Source organism: Nerophis lumbriciformis, linkage group LG17 (genome assembly GCF_033978685.3).
Source record: "Nerophis lumbriciformis linkage group LG17, RoL_Nlum_v2.1, whole genome shotgun sequence".
Taxonomy (NCBI): Eukaryota; Metazoa; Chordata; class Actinopteri; order Syngnathiformes; family Syngnathidae; genus Nerophis; species Nerophis lumbriciformis.
Genome location: NC_084564.2, coordinates 18,164,727 through 18,185,357, shown reverse-complemented (window position 1 = coordinate 18,185,357; position 20,631 = coordinate 18,164,727). Strand labels below are relative to the sequence as shown.

The window sequence follows — 20,631 nt, the reverse complement described above, 5'->3', positions numbered from 1 at the left end:
GTTGTTTTTCACGTATGGCTAAACACTATTGCCTTTAAGGAGACCAAAGAAAATAGTTGTTGAATGGTAATGTTGGTGTTTTGAACTGACAAGGCTAGAACACATGACTAAAACGCCACTACCGGCTGTTTTTTCTTTCATATAAATTATTAAATGGACTTTTTAGGGAAACAAAAATGGCTAAATAAACAACCATTGGCCACCTAGTGTGTGAATGTGTGTGTGAATGTTGTCTGTCTATCTGTGTTGGCCCTGCGATGAGGTGGCGACTTGTCCAGGGTGTACACCGCCTTCCGCCCGATTGTAGCTGAGATAGGCTCCAGCGCCCCCCGCGACCCCGAAGAGAGTAAGCGGTACAAAATGGATAGATGGCCACTAGATGAGACCAAACCAATCAGAGCGCAATGTTCAGTCACATGGCCACTGATTGGCTCAGCCTTAGCCAGCATTACTATACTGCAGTGATTCTCAAACTGTGGCGGGCTCCATCTAGTGAAATATTTTAATCAAATATTCAAACACGGTGCTACTGGTGTGTAATATTACAGTGGCCAGTATATTAAATGTACTTGTTAAATAAAACTTCTGCTTTGTTTTAATGAATACTTAGGCCTATTACGCTACTGTAATTCAATGTTGGTCATTATAGTGGTACTTGGAGAGCCAACTTTTTTTGAGGTGGTATTTGGTGAACAAAGTTTAAAAACCACTGCTATATTGGAATGAACGAGTGTAAAGGTGACTATTTTTGGTACTTATATGTCTATAGGGCTCTTATAATTTTAACACACATATTAGAAGGTAGGATACTGTTTTTTATGCTCTGTTAAAATATTACATTTATTATCAATAATTCCTACTTGGTGGAAATGAATGTACCACTACATTAACAGCGATAAACAAGGGGTTACTGTAACTAATTTTTTCTCACCTTGTATCTATTCTTAAACAGCTGATTTATTGCCAACCCCCCATCCCCACACTTCCTGTGCGGGTGTATTTCTTGCACGAGATGACACATTAAAAAAGAAAATCATATAAATGCAGGAGTATAAATAGCATATTAAAACACGTCAAGACACAAAAGCAATAAAACCTTACCATTTCTCCTTCCTCTTTTTCGTCCGGATACAGATAAACCAAACTTTAGTAAAAGTTTGTTTCCAGAAAAGCTGCGTGAAAAAGCGTCACGCCTGCGGTAATGTTTTCCCGTTACCATAGAAACACTTGGATATATTGCAAGGAGAATGACTACAAATAGTTTTCTTTTAATTTATTTTAAAATAAATGTGTTTCAAAAAATTGGGCTTCTCAGCGATCTACCCTTTTAACTTTTTATTATATATATTTTTTGCAATTGTACAGTCGTTCTGGCGTATGCATTATTTTCAGCAACCACTAGATGGCAATGCTGTACTAGTGTTAGTTGAACGTCCTCCCGTTTGATATGAGAACGAAGAAGAAATAGGCTGGGCAACACAAACAGATGAGTAAAACGTTCTATGAGTTGTAGCAATTTATTGACCCTAACCCTATTTTATGTCGTTTTTCATGAAAGCCGAAACACTATCATTTTTTTGCTGCTATTGTTGTGTTCATTATTAACTCGACCTTTATTAGTGTATCTGGTGGAATACATTTGTTCGTCTCACTTTCCTTGTCGTCACGAACATGCGGCGCTGATTGGCTCACGTGACCCGGAAGCGTAATCGTAAACTTCATTCTGTTAGCGATAATTATTTCTAATCGTAAACAGTGAGGAGAAACATTTTGATACATCTGTTAATTTCGTTTTATTCACTACCAGCAACAGTGGTCAAGCAAATAGCAGTAAATGATTAACCTCATAAGTAGGGCTTGCACTTGTGCCAAACAATGGAGAAAACATCCAATGTTGTTTATCGTTTAGGATATTGTTTATAATTTGGTTGCCTTAAAGGGACAACATTCTGCCTTGATTCGATTCATGTTACAAACCACATGCTTGGTTTAGGATAGGTGCCAGATTAAATCATGTATGCACTTTGGGAGTTGACTATTAACTTGTGCAGATTACAACCAGCCCTCAGTTGCAAGCAGCTGCTGTTGCTACACTGTGCATCCTGAAGCAAAGTTCACAAACAGCAGACCTCTGTCTGCTGTTCCCAGGATTCCCCTCTCATTTTTTTTGAATACCGTGGGAATAACAATAAGACAGCAGCCATGGCTAGAGCAAACTATGGATACTATCGGACTACTATATTTTTGGCCATGTTTGTTGGCTACACTCTTTACTACTTTAACAGGAAAACATTCTCTTTTGTGATGCCTTCGCTGATGCAGGAAATCAAGCTGGATAAGGATGACCTGGGTATGCTTCATCATCATTCTCAACTTGTGCACGTTTTGCCATTTTAAAAGGTTTTCTGTGTCCTGTTTTCACTGTCAGGCATGATAACCAGCAGCCAGTCTCTGGCATACGCTATCAGTAAGTTCATCAGCGGCGTGCTCTCAGACCAAATCAGTGCACGTTGGCTCTTCTCCATTGGCCTGTTGACGGTGGGAGGCATCAACGTGGTCTTCTCCTGGTCGTCCACCGTGGCCGTCTTCTCTGCATTGTGGTTCTTCAACGGACTGGGCCAGGGTCTTGGATGGCCTCCCTGTGGACGGGTGCTGCGCAAGGTAGCCCAGCATCACACATATACTGTAAATTGTTCATGCGCCATACAATCTCATTATTGTTATTTACTTTAAAGGGGAACATTATCACCAGACCTATGTAAGCGTCATTATATACCTTGATGTTGCAGAAAAAAGACCATATATTTTTTTAACCGATTTCCGAACTCTAAATGGGTGAACGCCTTTCTAATAATCGCTCTCGGAGCGATGACGTCACAATGTGACGTCGCATCGGGAAGCAATCCGCCATCTTCTCAAACACCGGGTCAAAACAGCTCTGTTATTTTCCGTTTTTTCGACTGTTTTCCGTACCTTGGAGACATCATGCCTCGTTGGTGTGTTGTCGGAGGGTGTAACAACACGAACAGGGACGGATTCAAGTTGCACCAGTGGCCCAAAGATGCGAAAGTGGCAAGAAATTGGACGTTTGTTCCGCACACTTTACCGACGAAAGCTATGCTACGACAGAGATGGCAAGAATGTGTGGATATCCTGCGACACTCAAAGCAGATGCATTTCCAACGATAAAGTCAAAGAAATCTGCCGCCAGACCCTCATTGAATCTGCCGGAGTGTGTGAGCAATTCAGGGACAAAGGACCTCGGTAGCACGGCAAGCAATGGCGGCAGTTTGTTCCCGCAGACGAGCGAGCTAAACCCCCCTGGATGTCTTGGCTCATACCGTCCCAAGATGATCAAGAGAAGAATATCGACTCTAGCTTCCCTGGCTTGCTGACATGAGGGTATGTCTGCAGAATATATTAATTGATGAAAATTGGGCTGTCTGCACTCTCAAAGTGCATGTTGTTGCCAAATGTATTTCATATGCTGTAAACCTAGTTCTTAGTTGTTAGTTTCCTTTAATGCCAAACAAACACATACCAATCGTTGGTTAGAAGGCAATCGCCGAATTCGTCCTCGCTTTCTCCTGTGTCGCTGGCTGTTGTGTCGTTTTCGTCGGTTTCGCTTGCATACGGTTCAACCCGATATGGCTCAATAGCTTCAATTTCTTCTTCAATTTCGTTTTCGCTACCTGCCTCCACACTACAACCATCCGTTTCAATACATGCGTAATCTGTTGAATCGCTTAAGCCGCTGAAATCCGAGTCTGAATCCGAGCTAATGTCGCTATAGCTTGCTGTTCTTTCCGCCATGTTTGTTTGTGTTGGCTTCACTATGTGACGTCACAGGAAAATGGACGGGTGGTTAAAATCAGGCACTTTGAAGCTTTTTTTTAGGGATATTGCATGATGGGTAAAATTTTGAAAAAAACTTCGAAAAATATAATAAGCCACTGGGAACTGATTTTTAATGGTTTTAACAATTCTGAAATTGTGATAATGTTCCCCTTTAAAGCAGTGGTCCCCAACCTTTTTGTAACTGCGGACCGGTCAACGCTTGAAAATTTGTCCCACGGACCGGGGGGGTTTGTCATAAAAAAGTACAATCATGTGTGCTTACGGACTGTATCCCTGCAGACTGTATTGATCTATATCAGGGGTAGGGAACTTATGGCTCTAGAGCCAGATGTGGCTCTTTTGATGACTGCAACTGGCTCTCAGATAAATCTTAGCTGACATTACTTAACAGGATAAGTACTGAATAATTCCGCTGGTAATCACAGTGTTAAAAATAACGTTCAAAATATAAAACATTCTCATGCATTTTAATCCATCCATCCGTTTTCTACCGCACCTGTTCAAGAAGTCGCATTAATGGTAAGGGGTATTTTATTTATTATTGGTTAGCTTCAGAATAACAATGCTATTACAAAGACTGAGAGACTTATTATACTCTAAAAATGTTGGTCTTACTTAAAAATGCACGCATTTAGTTGTATTCAGTGTTAAAAAATGTATCATATGGCGCTCACGGAAATACATTTTAAAACATTTGGCTTTCATGGCTCTCTCAGCCAAAAAGGTTCCCGACCCCTGATTTATATTGATATATAATGTAGGAACCAGAAATATTAATAACAGAAAGAAACAACCCTTTTGTGCGAATGAGTGTAAATGGGGGAGGGAGGTTTTTTGGGTTGATGCACTAGTTGTAAGTGTATCTTGTGTTTTTTTTATGTTGATTTAATTAAAAAAAATATATATATAGTAATTTTTTATTTTTTTTTTAATTCATGTGCGGTCCGGTAACAATCGATCCACGGACCGGTTCCAGGGCGCGGCCTGGTGGTTGGGGACCACTGTTCTAGAGTGTTTGATTATCACATCACTCTAAATCAGTGGTTTCCAACCTTTTTGTAACTGCGGACCGGTCAACGCTTGAAAATATGTCCCACGGACCGGGGGGTAGGTGGTGGTGGTGGTGTTTTTTTTTGGCATAAAAAAATACAATCATGTGTGCTTACGGACTGTATCCCTGCAGACTGTATTGATCTATATTGATATATAATGTAGGAACCAGAAATATTAATAACAGAAAGAAACAACCCTTTTGTGTGAGGGAGGTTTTTTTGGGTTGGCGCACTAATTGTAAGTGTATCTTGTGTTTTTTATGTTGATTTAATAATAAAAAAAAAACACACAGAGAAAAACATTTTTATTTATTTTATTTATTTATTTTTTATTCTTGTGTGGACCGGTACCAATCGATCCACGGACCGGTACCGGGCCGCGGCCCGGTGGTTGGAGACCACTGCTTTAAAGCATTTTCAGTCCCTGAGGAAGCATGCAGTTACCTTCCACAACATTAGGCATGCCTGCACAATCAATACAAGATAGTAATTGTCAGAGGTTTTAATTTGTATGAGGTTTTAATATTTTGGTTACCTTACTGAGATGCAAATGACCAGAAACAGCTTCTGAGTTTGCAGTTCTTTTTATTATTTTCTGCATGTAGACCGCAGGTGTCAAACTCAAGGCCCACCAAGTCATTTTATATATAATATGCGTCAATATAGTACTTATTTTCTTACTAAATGTATTTGTTCTTTCCTTTTTGACAGAAAAAAATACATGTACTGCATTTAATTGCATATTTTTTCAACTTGAACATTATTTAATAATGCAACAAATATTAAGACTATCATATATTACAAACTGTTTTTGTTAATATGAAAAGAAATACTTAAATATCTGCTTGACTTATGATTTCAAAGGGAGTTATCCATCAAATTGTACACTGTAAAATAACAATAGATTTGGTAATGGTATTATCAATCAATCAATCAATCAATCAATGTTTACTTATATAGCCCTAAATCACGCGTGTCTCAAAGGGCTGCACAAGCCACAACGACATCCTTAATTTGTTTCGAACATGCATATAGTTACAATATGGTGCCTCATCTATTTCCATATGTCCAAAAAGGAGTAGGAAGAAGCAGACTTTATTTACCCCTTTTCCGTTTCATGGCAATTTCTGACATATCTATTGGTTCACTTTCTGTGTCAATCTGTAACATGAACAAATATACGCACAAATGAGTAAATACATTTACAAATAATGTTCTCATAAATGAATAGTTAAGTAAGTTGTGATTCCCTTACAAATATATACCATTTATAAGCAGAAATGTGTGTTTATTAAAAACTAACATCCTAAAGTGACTTAATTCATTAATTTCACACCCTCCACACCAGGGATATTAAATTTAATAGTTTTGGGGGTAAGAAAGGTAAGGGCTATTAGTCTAATTTTGTATATTCCGGAGAACCAACGTCCTTTACAGTAGATATTTTTGTTCGAGTTGCAGGAGCGCACTGCTGTTTTTAAGGACCTTCTGCAAAAAATGTGAGTCTGTCACAAGTTTTTTCAACTAAACTCACAGACCACTAGTTGAATAGCCCAAATTATGAAATAGAGGGGACCTAAAATGGAGCCTTGGCGAACACTCCTAGCATGACTAAATAAGTTGAGCAAAATAATACTGACAGCCGTGGCCGTAACTACCATTGAGGACACCGAGGTCATGTCCTCTGTATTTGTTTAGGTGACAAAAAAAATTACCTTCAAATGTAAATTACTGAATGACAAGGCGCTTCATATAATATTTTACCCCAAACGTATCCTGGCCTAAATTTATTTGTCTACTTTCGATGGCTCCGTGGCAGACGTCATTTGTACTTGCAGTGTCATGCACAGGATCTTGGGTTCAAACCCTGGTCGTGTTTAAAAACTTGGTATTTTCTTTAAATGTATGTTTTAATGATGTTAAAATTGTTTAATATGTTAAACGTCAGGATGTTGCTAAAAAAGTGGACTTTTGCAAAATCATGCTGATTATCAAAGATGTTAGATGAGTGATACTTACAGCTCAATTAAAGCTTTTGTTATTCTGGAAATTCATTGTGTTGCTGAAGGTAATATCATTTATATGGTGCTGGGATACCCATGATTTCAGTCTTTCAAAGTTCCTCTTAGACAACCAATTTTTGACCCCGGTATTTGTCCAATCCTAGTTATGGCCCTTCTGACAGCATCTGAAGTAACCAAGCTACAGAAACACCTTAGTTACAGTACCGGTACATAAATCCGATTATTAAAACATTTGTAACTGCCAAAAAGGAGAGGACTTAAAGGGGTGCCTTGAGGAACACCTCAGTTATGTAAATCACAAGTTTGTGCCCCAGTGTTCTACGTTTGCTAGCAAGTTTGAAATGTCAATGCAAGTATCTGCCATTGTGTTTACAGTGGTCCTCAAACAGAAACCCTCTGGTGTTTTTAAGAGTTTGCTGCAAGAATGTTTGTCTCCCAAGTTTTGAACTGAACCTTGGCACGGGTACCACTAATGACACCATTTCACTGTTTTCTCTCAGTGGTTCGAGCCCTCTGAGTTCGGAACATGGTGGGCGGTCCTGTCCTGCAGCATGAATCTGGCCGGCAGCCTGGGCCCCATCATCGCCACCGTGCTGGCCCAGACCTACAGCTGGAGGACCATACTGGCCGTGTCCGGACTCATCTGTGTGGCCGTCTCCTTTGTATGCCTGCTGGTCATCAAGAATGAGCCCAGAGATGTGGGGCTGCCCAATGTAGGAGTAGCAGCGAAGAAAAGCAAAGGAGGTGAGCTGAATAAGAAGGTGACATTATCCGGTCAGCTGGACTGTCTTTGACTTTTGCAAACGGTTCTCATACATATATGTGACAACTGTTTTGCACCGCTTGTGACTAAAGGTCGACAAGTGTGTGGACTTTGTACCCTGCATGCGCCTTGCATGTCCCCCTGTGTGGCGCTCTGATGATAACAAATAGCGGTCCGACCCACCTAGACTTTATTCTGCAGCCATTATTCTTCTGCCTGTGTCCTCTTTCAGACTCCTCTAGTGATGAGAGCACTCTGTCGGAGTTCCTGCTCTCTCCGTACCTGTGGCTGCTGTCAGTGTCCTACCTGGTGGTGTTTGGGGTGAAGACGGCCTGCACTGACTGGGGCCAGCTGTTTCTCATACAGGACAAAGGACAGTCTACACTCATGGGTATGCAATGTGGAGGGGAAAAATACATGACTGGGTGACCTAATAAACAATATAAAGTAACAAACAACATTAGTATCACGATTACATTATCTAGTACTTTTTATACCCGTTACGATCTCAATCTCAGTAATGTCCACTTCATGTAACGTATAAAAAACAATTTGATTAACTAAGTCGACACACATTACTCCTCTTTGCTGTGACTTGGGACAGGAAAAATGGACGGGTGTATATAACGATGGTTAAAATCAGGCACTTTGAAGCTTTTTTTAGGGATATTGCGTGATGGGTAAAATTTTGAAAAATAAAATAAGCCACTGGGAACTGATTTTAAATGGTTTTAACCCTTCTGAAATTGTGATAATGTTCCCCTTTAAGTCCCGCATTTACTGTGTTGTCATTAGCTAAAACATTTCAGCATCTGTCTCATTAGACGGCAATTATTGCTAAAGCGCCACTGATTGGTTGTGTGTAAAACTGCAACAATTAATCAACGTCAGCTATTTATTTTCATTTTTTGTCCTGTCCAGCTTCTCAGGCAAATCATATTGTTGATAGAGATGCCCATATCCGCTGTACAAATTTACTTTACAAAAGAGAAGTGTGGAATACTTCTCTTGTTGCCGTATTTGTATTTGACTTTATTAAATGGATTTATATTATTATTTGGTGCAGCCGGTCAGGAGGGGATAGAAAGAGAAAAAAAGAAAGACCGGGGGGAAAATTGTGGGGACAAGAGAGGGATAAGACAGAGAGACGACGACAACAACAACAACAGCAAACACAACAATAACAACAATAGATGAAACATCAGCAAATAGGATATGTACAAATATATTTCGATGTCAGCTATAATAACATCGATTATAATCCAATCGACTAACGGGGCTCTGCAACCCGCAGCTCTGGCTCTTCTGCCTCATTGCTGTGGCTCCTTAAGATTTGTTTTTACCCCGGAGTGAGAAAAGTTTTTTATTTGTTTTTAAAGTTCTATAATTTCCGACTGTCCGTGAGGCCTTGAATGCCCACAGGCTGTATCCTGAGGCGCAAAGAAGGCAAGTAAAAGAGACTGGCAGCCTGTGTCAGTTGAGCTTCTGGAGTGTGCAACTCCTTGGGTGAGCAAACCATGAATGCTTGCCAAAAGAGAAAGGGGGAAAAAGTTTAATTTCACATGGACAGATTGCTTTTCCTGTAAAATAAAAAAGATGTCAACTTTTAAAAGTTTATAAGCTGTGTTAGGATTTTTCGGCTCTATACTATTTTTCTTTCGTGTAAGAGGTGGCAAAATGTCTCTTTTGATAGTAAAGGTTGCAGACCCCTGATGTAGCACAATTCAAAAGCAGTAAACATTTCACAAAGTGCTGCACAGTAGTTAGAGATGGGAGCCGAATCCGATACTTTTTTTGGCACCGACCAGATCCCGCTGGTTCTACCAGGCACTGATTCACATCAAGTCTAACGGTACCATGTTACGGTACCTGAGTTGCAATTGACATCGCGCCCGGTTGCCAACTCTTTGTGCTTTGGTACTTTGTGTTCACTTAGCCAAACAACTTGTAGGTAATCACTAAGATTAATCTTGCAATTGTTTTCAAGCATACATGCTCTTTTACCTTAACAGCGGATTGTTACCAGAAAGGCGGTGAGGAAACTCTGACTGTTGTGCTCTCTGGAAAATGTCTCTTCTAAATAAACCCTGACTGAACTTTATATTAAACTGTTAGCAAGTTTTAAGCAACTAAATGATTTGCATTCAAGTAAAAAGTTGTAAAATGTTTTTGTATGACATTGACAATGAAATTGTATTTGTGTCCAAATATAATTTTTATTTTTAGTTTGTCCAAATAGTTTTTTTAAAGTTCCAATTTAAATTATGCAAGCTACTAATAACCCTGTGATTAATCATGATTAATACAAATTCAAAAGTGTGATTGATCTGATTAAAAATATTCATAACAGCAATAGTTTATATATTTTGTGTACCGTATTTTTCGGAGTATAAGTCGCTCCGGAGTATAAGTCGCACCGGCCGAAAACACATAAAACAGGAGGAAAAAAACATATATAAGTCGCACTGGAGTATAAGTCGCATTTTCTGGGGGAAATGTATTTGATAAAAGCCAACACCAAGAATAGACATTTGAAAGGCAATTTAAAATAAATAAAGAATAGTGAACAACAGGCTGAATAAGTGTACGTTATATGAGGCATAAATAACCAACTGAGAACGTGCCTGGTATGTTAACGTAACATATTTAGGTAAGAGTCATTGAAATAACTATAATATATAGAACATGCTATATGTTTACCAAACCATCTGTCACTCTTAATCGCTAAATCCCATGAAATCTTATACGTCTAGTCTCTTACGTGAATGAGCTAAATAATATTATTTGATATTTTACGGTAATGTGTTCCCCCCCGCGACCCCGAAGGGAATAAGCGGTAGAAAATGGATGGATGGACGGTAATGTGTTAATAATTTCACACATAAGTCGCTCCTGAGTATAAGTTGCACCCCCGGCCAAACTATGAAAAAAAACCTGCGACTTATAGTCCAAAAAATACGGTAATAATGCACAACCATTCGTTTCTCAGTAATGTGTTTCATTTGTTACAGTTGAGTTAACTATAGTAGGTTTTAAAAATGAGTTAAAATCAAGTTGCGGACTCGGCGTCAAATTCCAATGTGGACACAGATCATAAGCAATAAACGTTTGACGAGTTGACTATTTGAGAAAATAATCGCTGACTTGTCTAGTATTAAAAAAAAAAAAAAATTAGTTGCAGCCTCAGTTGTCACACGGCGTGTGTGCATGTTAAGCACCTAATAAATGTTATTTATATATTTTTTAGTGTATCATAGCAGATTTAAGATGATTTGGACAAAAGAAGTAGGTCATTGCAAAGCATATGGCTATTTTTATTTAAATCTTTAAAAACTACAAAAAGTATACAAACAATTACAGTAATGTTTTTTTTTTTACATTGTTGCCCATTAGTGTAATAAATTTGAATGTCGTAATTTTCTGAAAGTACCTTATTGATTTACTAATAATTAAAAACACAGTACATGCATATTACATTTTGGAGGTCCAACGTGTGTTTTTCTTCACTATCAGTGTGTTGCTATGTCTGATTGACTTATTTCTTCTTTATAGGCAGCTCATACATGAGCGCCCTGGAGGTGGGAGGGCTGTTAGGCAGCCTGGCAGCAGGTTACCTCTCTGACAAAGCTGTGGCCAAAGTGAGTTTGCATCTCGCAAAGAGAACACAATGAATGAAGGACTAAAAAGTATAATGTTGTGGTACTCCGATGATTGTCCAACCAGTAAACCCTCCTTTTCTGTGCAGCAAGGCATGAGAACCTACGGCAATCCTCGCCACTTTGTCCTGATCCTCATGATGGCTGGGATGTTTGTGTCCATGTATTTGTTCAGAATCACCGTCACTCCAGAGAGTCCAAAGGTAATTCATGACGAGACATAAATAAATAAATGAAAAGAACTGATATAATCCCTGCCTTGAAGGTGTGGATCCTCAGTTTGGGGGCTGCTTTTGGTTTCTCCTCCTATGGGCCAATCGCCTTGTTTGGGGTTATAGCCAATGAGAGTGCTCCGTCCAACTACTGCGGGACGTCACATGCTATTGTCGCTCTCATGGCAAACAGTAAGTGCATCGGTTGTTGGTCATCTTTAAAATGCAAGCAGATTTCGACCCAAAGTGTTTTCTTCCCTTTTCTCAGTTGGCGGCTTCCTCTCGGGGCTTCCGTTCAGCACCATCGCCAAGCATCATGGCTGGGAAACGGCCTTCTGGGTGGCAGAAATCGCCTGTGGCGGCGCGGCTATCGGCTTTTTCCTGCTGCGTAATGTCAAAACCAAGATGGGTCAAGTATCCAAGAAGTCCGACTGAGATACCGTCAATTGCCAAAGGATAAAAATGTGAAGCTTTCATTGTACTTTTTAACTCGTATTTTTGTATACACCACAGTAGTATTTTCAGCATTTTAAAAAATCTCTAAGTATTTTTTTGAAATCCAAAAGTGCTATATATAATTACACAAGGGAAAATGACATACCAATAACAAGTGTTTCCTCAAGTGTTATAACCCTTATTTTTAACACAATCCAAAACTTGAATAAATTACATTTATAACATATTTTCTGTCATTTTCAGTGTTCTTATGAGCTTGGACACAATCAAGCACCACACTTGAAATACATGTGGGTTTATTCATATATTTACAAAAGAAGGCGTTGGAAGTATTTACAACATGGTCTTTGCATGTTCCACACAAAATGCAAACAACCATCATTTATACACCAGTAGCAAAAGTAACAATTCATGTTTTGCTTTCCTCTTAAGATCCGGCTCCAAAGTTTCCTGCCTTCTCTGCAACTTCTAGTGCGCCCTTCAGGTTCTGATCAAACAGTTCACATCTGAGGAGGACATTACATTTTAAATGAGTAACTGAAGCAAACCTAAAAACATAAATGTGTTTACCTGATTGGCATCTCTAGAGAGTAGAATGGATTTTTGAGGGCAAAATCTGCATAGATCTCATAGACTTTCCTCAGCAGAGCGTCAATGCCTGCTTGTCGAGGGTCTGCCAGCACTATGAACTTAATTCCTGCAAAGACGATGAAGTTTAACATTGAAGTCAACCTATGTTAGATGTTGGTTCCATCCAACACCTGTAAGAGTCTGGAAGCAGTGCAACTTGAAGACATCTGTTTCAAGCATCTCGATCCCTGAGCTGCCGACTTCAGGAGATAGCTGTGATCCGATAGCAAACAACCTGGGAGAAAGCAAAGATGGCACACTAGTGGAAGAAATAAAGTTCAGATAAAGGTGAATAGAGTTCAACCTACGAGTGGAACATAGACGCGAGCATCAGTTTCTCATTGGAGCTCAGCCGGGCTCGTCCGAATCGGATCGACACTGGATAGTTTGCAGGATCTTTCAAGTATTCCAGGATGTCCTTCCCATCTGCTGTGCTCTTTCCCACCACATCAATCCCATTGATGGACAGCACTGCATGGCCCACTAGGAGGTGACATTACATTAATACTATGGCTGCACAATTAATCGACATTAAGGTTTTAATTAGTGCGATTATTAAACAAAAGAGGCTGAGGTTTCGTTTTTTCCTTCTCTGCCGTCATTGGCATTTGCGTGACAGACATGTTGGCCAATCAGAATCGTTGAGCCTCGCGTTTGTTTGTCCCTAAGGGTGTTTATTGAACAGTAAAATTAACTGAACGCAGTGAGCCCTCTTTTCAGCCATCCACAATCTTTGTCTCACTGGGCGGAGAGCGGGGCGTCAGCTTTACACACACAGGAAGCGCAGACAGTGAGTCTTGTGACTCCCAAGTGAGAAGTTCCACAAAGTAACATAAATTAGCAGGAAAAAAAATATGATTTCAAAGCCAAATGTCCCGCTGTGGTATTATTTTAGCTTCAGATTGGATGGGCGATATATGCCCATCAACACGGACGAACAAGAAAGAATGTTGTGATTACATGATGGCAATAAACAAAACGTCCAACCTCATTCTTTCAACTGGGAAAAAATGGACTTTAAGATGTTCAATATTTATTTTAATTCTTTGCAAACAAAAATGGGAGTCCATTTTATTTTTTTGTTTATTTATTTAGGATAACGTTATTTACCTTCTTATTACAGGACAATGGTAAACAATTTGGCAGTAATGAGAAATAAAAGCGAATATCCTTTTAAATGGTTACCTGCTTTATTGTTACATATTATGATTACATAACAATGTTAACACTGTATAGTTTTTTATGTATTATTTATTCAGTTAAAGAGCATGATGTAGACACAAGCTATGTGTCTGTCTGCATAAAGCCAAACATTTTTGAGAGTAAATTATTGCATATTGCTCTAATGCAGACCTGGGCAAATTAAGGCCCGTTAAGCTTTTCAATCTGGACCGCCGGATATTCCCACATCATCTTTTTTAGATCTTTAAGATGGAAAACTGTAGCTGCCACTGTGATGTGCAGTAATATTTTAAAATGACCATAAGTCTTGAACTATACACAGTATTTCAATGGCTAGAATCTGCGCTTTTGCATTTTGTACTTGTAACTATGGTAATCTAAGGCACAGCAGCTCAGACCAGGCACCAAGCAGTGTGGGTGGGGAGCGTTTCCAGAAATGCGGGTGTCAGGGACAGACGCGGAAGGAGATTTTTACCAGAAGTTCTAAAGCTTAGTGATATATCAGATTGTAGGTGGGTTTTTTTTTTACCCTTTACATATTTTGCTGTGTTTGTTGCATTTTTGGGCGTTTCGCTTGATTGTAAAATATGTCGAGCAAGAGGGGGTGTGACGTTCATATGTTGTCAGAATTCAGTGTTTTATCGTTCATAGTTAAAATTGTAAATCCCACATTCTTGACATGTACTTTCTGGGTGTTTCATTCAGTAAAAAAATTTACAATTCCATTCCGTTTTTTAAGGCGGTCTGTCATAACGTTTTTAGCTTTCCATCAGACATTATTGGGAGGTTTTGTATTAATGCTCCTAAAAATAGAAATACTGGCCCCCAGACACATTTTTTTCACTAAATTTGGCCGCCGAGTCAAAATATTTGCCCAGGCCTGCTCTGTGTGTGAATATGTTGACTGGCAGTCTAAAAGTAACATTACTTTCTTCACTAGTTATTTTCGCAGTTATATGCATTTTTATTTATGTATACTATATAACAATTTCGAATCGCGATTTTAAAGGATCGCAATTAGGTTTTTTTCCTTAAAATCGTGCAGCCCTAATCAATACTTCTGATTCTGGCGGTATAAATCCAATATTTACCACTGTATATCTAAATCAGTCTGCAGACAAACCATTAATTCCCAAATAATGCATATACTTTAACATACTGTGACCATATTGACATGCTAACATGGCAGCTAGCATGCTAACGTCTAAAATGCACTACCTCTGATGCCGTCCCTCTGTCCGAACGACACGATCACCTTCTCGTCGTGATGCTTGAGCACCAAGTCTAAAGGGTAACTAAACGTCTTCTCCGCCTCCGACCTCGGCACGTAGTTGTCATATTGGTAAATTAATCCCCCAGCCTTGTTGACTACATACACACTGAAGATCACCATCTTTACGACGTCTCCAGCGCGTCAGCTGACCGAAGTAGTCACGTGACGGCAACACGTGTAAAAACTCTGTCTTTTTATTTTATTTATTTAATTAAAAAAATGTTTTTACCGAGTTGAGTGCCTGGCTGATATTCGTCAAACAAAATAATAAAATATGATACTGCAGATTTAACCGGGGGGAAAAAACTGAAACATGACAAAGAACTCAATCTCCCATAAAACCCATGACACTTCCGGTTATACGGGGTGGTCTAAGCGCCTTTCACACGGGCCAACTTCCTTTCGCTCCGACATCTTGACAAGGCAACATGGTGAGGACGTCTATCGAGTGAAATTGTACACATTCACGCGTTTGTGTTATGTCCGACGACGAATAGATAATCGGTGTGCACCGCAAATCAATCAACACCGCAGTTAAAGTAAAAAAATGGCTTGTCCAGTGCCGTCTAGCAAGATCGTTGACGCTAGCTAGCTTGTGTGCTAATTTTGCCACGCTTTATCGGTCCTCTGCGCTAGCAAGAGCCCAAAATAAACAGTTCGTGTCGTGACTAATTATATGATTAGTTGGGGTGTAACATATTAAAATGTCATCTAACTGTACTATTCGTTCATTTTAAACCCAGCTAATCTTCAGGGGAGACACAAGGCCTCAGCATGCTAGTGATGTGTCCACTCTGTGTTCAATTGGAATATCAATCATCCATCCATTTTTTACCGCTTGTCCCTTTTAATCAATTAAAGTTTATTTACATAGCCTTAAATCACGAGTGTCTCAAAGGGCTGCACAAGCCACAATGACATCCTCAGCTCAGATCCTACATCAGGGCAAGAAAAAACTCAACCCAGTGGGATACAATGAGAAACCTTGGAGGGGACCCAGATGTGGGAACCCCCGCCCCCTTGTGCGACCGGTGCAGTGGATGTCGAGTGGATCTAGTTAATGGTGTAAGAGTCCAGTCCATAGTAGGGCCAGCCGGAGATCGACTTGGGTGCAGACAAGTCAGCAGCGCAGAGACGTCCTCAACTGATGCACAGATGAGTGGTCCACTCCGAGTCCCAACTTTGAACAGCTAGCGCGTCATCTGTGGTCACCTAATCTGGGGGGAAGAGCAGAAAAGAGAAAGCAGATCAACTGGTCTAAAGGGGGGTCTATTTAAAGGCTAGAGTACACAAATTTGTTTTAAGATGCTTCTACTGAGGTAGCATCTCTAACTTACCGGGAGGGCATTCCAGAGTGCTGGAGCCCGAATAGAAAACGCTCTATTGCCAGCAGACTTTATTTGGGCTTTGGAAATCACTAATAAGCCGGAGTTCTTTGAACGCCTATTTCTTGCCGGGACATATGGTACAATACAATCAGCAAAATAGGATGGAGCTCGACCGTTTAGTATTTTATACGTAAGTAGCAAAACCTTGAAGTCGCATCTTAAGTGCGCAGGAAGCAAGTGCAGGTGAGCCAGTGTAGGCGTAATATGATCAAACTTTCTTGTTCTTGTCAAAAGTCCAGCAACCGCATTTTGTGCCAACTGTAATATGCCTTATATAGTTCTATGTATGCTTTTGTCTATCCAACTGTTTCCACCTATGTAATATTTCACCGTGTTGTCACGTTTATTGACACATCAAACATAACTAACTCAGTTCATAGTTATGATATACTCATTCTAAAGAGTGTTATTCTACTATCCAGCCTCCCAAGCAAGACAAGAAAAAGGATGCTGGGAAGTCCAAGAAGGACAAGGACCCAGTCAACAAATCTGGAGGCAAAGCCAAGAAGAAAGTATGGTCTTTTTTGTGTACACTAGGATGTAACGGTATAAACATTTCCTATTACTGTTATCATTATTATCGCAATATTGTTGAATATGCTCAAAATATTTACACACACTGAAATCTTTTTTTTTAATTTTTTTTTTACTAAAATAATTAGATACTTATATTTAACTGGCAGATGAAACATTAAATATTGCTCTGTCATATTTTAATTTGAGTGGTTGAATATGTTTATCATCTTCCATTTTAATGTTTAAGTGTTTTAGAATGTTTGTAGTTGCTGCACTTGCGTGTATATTTTGATCAGTTTGGTTAAGACAGCATAGCCTTAATGTTCAATGTGAATCTTGTACTTGAGTAATTTAGACAGTAATGTGTTGATACAAGTTTTGATTGGGGTATGAATGGGGAAGGACGTTGATGTCAGTGTTCATGTTGGCATTTAAGCTAGCAAGCTAATGCTAGTCCGTCCCTAAATGGTCTGTATTTATATAGCGCTTTACTATGCCTGCACAATACCAGAGTGCTTTGCATTATAAATCCCATCCGCACATTCACACACTGATGGCGGAAGCTTCCATGAAATGGGTTAACCACAACCTAATAGAAGCAGGGTGGTTACACAACAGCGGTGACTAGGAATTCAAACTAGGAACCCTCAAGTTGCTAGCACGGCCGCTCTACCATCCGAGCAAAGCTGCCCCACATAGGTCTATCAAAGTGTTATCAATCACAGTATTTCAATAACTTTTAATTTTATCTGGTAATATTAGTCATCTGTAGTTATGTTTTTATCATTACTGTTACATCCTTAGTGTACTCATGTAGGTATCTGTATTCTCTAAACACTGACCTGTACATATTTTCGTGAGCAGAAGTGGTCCAAGGGAAAGGTTAGGGACAAGCTGAACAACCTGGTCCTCTTTGACAAGGCCACCTATGAAAAACTGTACAAGGAAGTGCCCAACTACAAGCTCATCACGCCCGCTGTCGTGTCTGAGAGGCTGAAGATCCGTGGCTCGCTGGCTAGGAATGCCCTGCAGGAACTGCTTGCTAAAGGTGAGCATGACACATTAATTATGCAGTGGACCCATGGTTTACAAACGTAATTGTTTTTTGAACAGGGTTTGTAAATAGGAGATATTGTATAGTAAAGCCAATTTATCCATAAAAAATAAAAATGTGTTCCACCTTTGACATCCATCCATCCATTTTCTACCGCTTATTCCCTTTGGGGTGGCGGGGGGGCGCTGGAGCCACCTTTTGACAAAAGTCCCTATTTTAGTGAAGGGGCGATAAGAAGGTGATCATTTATTGGCATGTGTCTCGCTAGTGCCTTCTCCATTGTGATATAAGTTATTTCTGGCATCTTTTTTCCAGAAAAGTCCAGTGTCATCACAATTAAACAACTTGCTGTGGTACGAAAGCCTGCTTTGATTCTTTCATACTTTCAATGGGATTGATATACTCGCAAATAGTCTTTTTTTCTTTTTTTCTTTTTCTTTTTTAAGCCCAACAGCAATCCCTCTTTTCCAGGTAATTTCTTTGGGACTCATTGTGAGGCACCAAAATGGACAGAACTTGTCAAAAGGCAGAGACTTTGAAGCACTGAAAAGTAGGGCCGGGCAATACGGACCAAAATTCATACTGCTGTATTTTTAGTCCGGTATACGGTATATACCGGTATCTTAAAAAATGTGCAAAGTGATTAAAGTTGCCCAAGTGTTTTATGTCGAGATAACCAGTGTTGAGAGTATTCAAATTATTTTTGTTGTAAATAGTAATGTGTTCTTTTAAAGTAATTAGATAGCTGTTACTATGTCAAGGCAATTTGTTTCATTACATCCTCATGCATGTGCGCTGGGATAGATGGAGCTTCTACTCACTCAGCAGTGAAAGCCTCTGGCTGTTAAATTTACAACTACTTTTCAGCCACCGAGCCGCTATACTACAGTAGTTTAGTACGCACGGGCTATGGGTAGAGGCACTTTTAAGCCAGGTTGTAACTAAACACTTGACTCACGGAGCTAGCAGCAGAAATTAGCTATTGTTAGCTGCTGTGCTAATTCGCTAACAGAAGTTAACATAAACAGATGAGATTAATGGAAGTCGCTGCATGGTTCTCAAGCAAATTAGGGTATTTGTAATTACAGCTGTAGTCACTCGCTAATAGCTAAATGCGTTTGCTGACCAAAGCAATGCATCACTCTGGAGGTGAAAAGTCTGTACCGCGGGCCATATTTTTTTTAAAAGTTTGATGTGCATCACATCATAGTGCATCAGAGAAGCCTCCATAAACACGCAAGGGGCGGGGGTGAGCCAAAGAGGATGCCCTGTGCTTCGCCCGTCAGGCGCAGAGAAGAGCAAACGGCCGCAACAAAGGCACATCAAAAGATACCCGTATGGTGGTATTGTCTCAAATATATACTACTGTCTAAAATATACTAGTATTAACTATAATACCGGTATACCGCCCAGCCCTACTGAGAAGTGACGAGTGTACTGCACAGCAAGTGATGTGAAGGGCTCTTTGCAAAAAGGGTTCGTAAATTGAGGTTCCACTGTACCTGTAAGTCAAAGTGCAGACATGCATTTGTGTCAGAGGATCAGTACAGGCAATGTTTTTGTGGGAGACCTAAATGCATCAATGTTTGACAGTTTGAATTAAACTTAGCATAAATGTGTTTCATTAGGGTGTTCTGCCATTTTGTCTGGTCTTTGTAAAATACTTCAAGCAGTAAAATGTTTGAAGTGTGTTGTCTCATTGTTAAACAGTGGGGCTTCTAGCATTACCTTTTAAAACAGAACTTCTCCAAGTTTCCTCTTTAACAAATTAAAACTTTGCACCCCCTCAGTGCTGACTAGTGTTCAATTGGATGCTGTTCACTTTAAAAGTAATAGTGTGCAAGCTGCATTCATTTTAGGTAGCGTGCACGTTGGTCTCATTTTCTACAATATTATCATGCAGCATCAAGCTCTTCCCACAGCACTTTATTGGCTCTGTCTAGTACTTAAAAATACATGCACACACTACTTTGCTGGAGGCCCTTTACCCTTCCATCTGCCTGAATGTTATTTTTTTTTGTGCACGCATACCTATGACAGTTGACATAGCCCAGCAGCTATGCAACATTGTTTGGTCTTTTGTAGCAATGTAGACTGTACAATAGGTGGGAGATGCGCCCATTGTTGTAAAGGAATTGTCATGTTGTCAGCTTATATTTTGGCTGCTTCCAATTCCTCCTAAATGTTTTTTTTAAGTCATTTTATGTGCTTTTGCAGGCATGATCAAGCTGGTGTCTAAGCACAGAGCACAGCTCATCTATACGCGTAACACCAAGGGAGGAGATGAGGAGGCGGCAGCAGAGAAAGCATAATCAGGTACAAGAAATCAAGATGGACCCCCTCCTTTTCTTCCTCTGAAGCTTCAACTCACTACATTTTCCTTTTCTCAGGTTCTCTGGTTTGTTTCCTATGGTATGCTGTTTGTAATGAACGTAAATAAAATGTGAAAACACAAATTCTGGACTTATGTCTCTTTGTACACCCCAAGGTTGTTTGAAGTGCTTGATGATTCTTGTCTCATTGGTGCTCAGTCATGCATCAATGCAATAAATACGCTGACCTTCCCA

The 20,631-nt window shown here is 39.8% G+C and overlaps 3 protein-coding genes across 3 annotated transcripts; 2 read left to right on the top strand and 1 right to left on the bottom strand.

Moving 5' to 3' along the window:
* The first annotated feature begins 1,448 nt into the window (after positions 1-1,448).
* Positions 1,449-12,247, top strand: slc37a4a (solute carrier family 37 member 4a). The gene is made up of 8 exons (XM_061972660.1): positions 1,449-2,350; positions 2,429-2,661; positions 7,435-7,678; positions 7,930-8,088; positions 11,250-11,335; positions 11,443-11,556; positions 11,619-11,757; positions 11,834-12,247. Exons 1-8 carry the CDS (start codon positions 2,203-2,205, stop codon positions 11,998-12,000), a joined length of 1,290 nt encoding a protein of 429 aa, XP_061828644.1. The 5' UTR covers positions 1,449-2,202; the 3' UTR covers positions 12,001-12,247.
* Positions 12,248-12,300: 53 nt separating this feature from the next.
* Positions 12,301-15,263, bottom strand: trappc4 (trafficking protein particle complex subunit 4). Its single transcript, XM_061972661.1, has 5 exons — positions 15,052-15,263; positions 12,960-13,134; positions 12,783-12,886; positions 12,592-12,718; positions 12,301-12,527 (listed from the first exon to the last, which is right to left on the bottom strand). The coding sequence occupies exons 1-5, from the start codon at positions 15,224-15,226 to the stop codon at positions 12,449-12,451; spliced, it is 660 nt and encodes a 219-aa protein (XP_061828645.1). The 5' UTR covers positions 15,227-15,263; the 3' UTR covers positions 12,301-12,448.
* Positions 15,264-15,458: 195 nt separating this feature from the next.
* On the top strand, positions 15,459-20,520 carry rps25 (ribosomal protein S25). Its single transcript, XM_061972658.1, has 5 exons — positions 15,459-15,537; positions 16,917-17,006; positions 17,875-18,058; positions 20,282-20,380; positions 20,455-20,520. Exons 1-4 carry the CDS (start codon positions 15,535-15,537, stop codon positions 20,374-20,376), a joined length of 372 nt encoding a protein of 123 aa, XP_061828642.1. The 5' UTR covers positions 15,459-15,534; the 3' UTR covers positions 20,377-20,380; positions 20,455-20,520.
* The last annotated feature ends 111 nt before the right edge of the window (positions 20,521-20,631 follow it).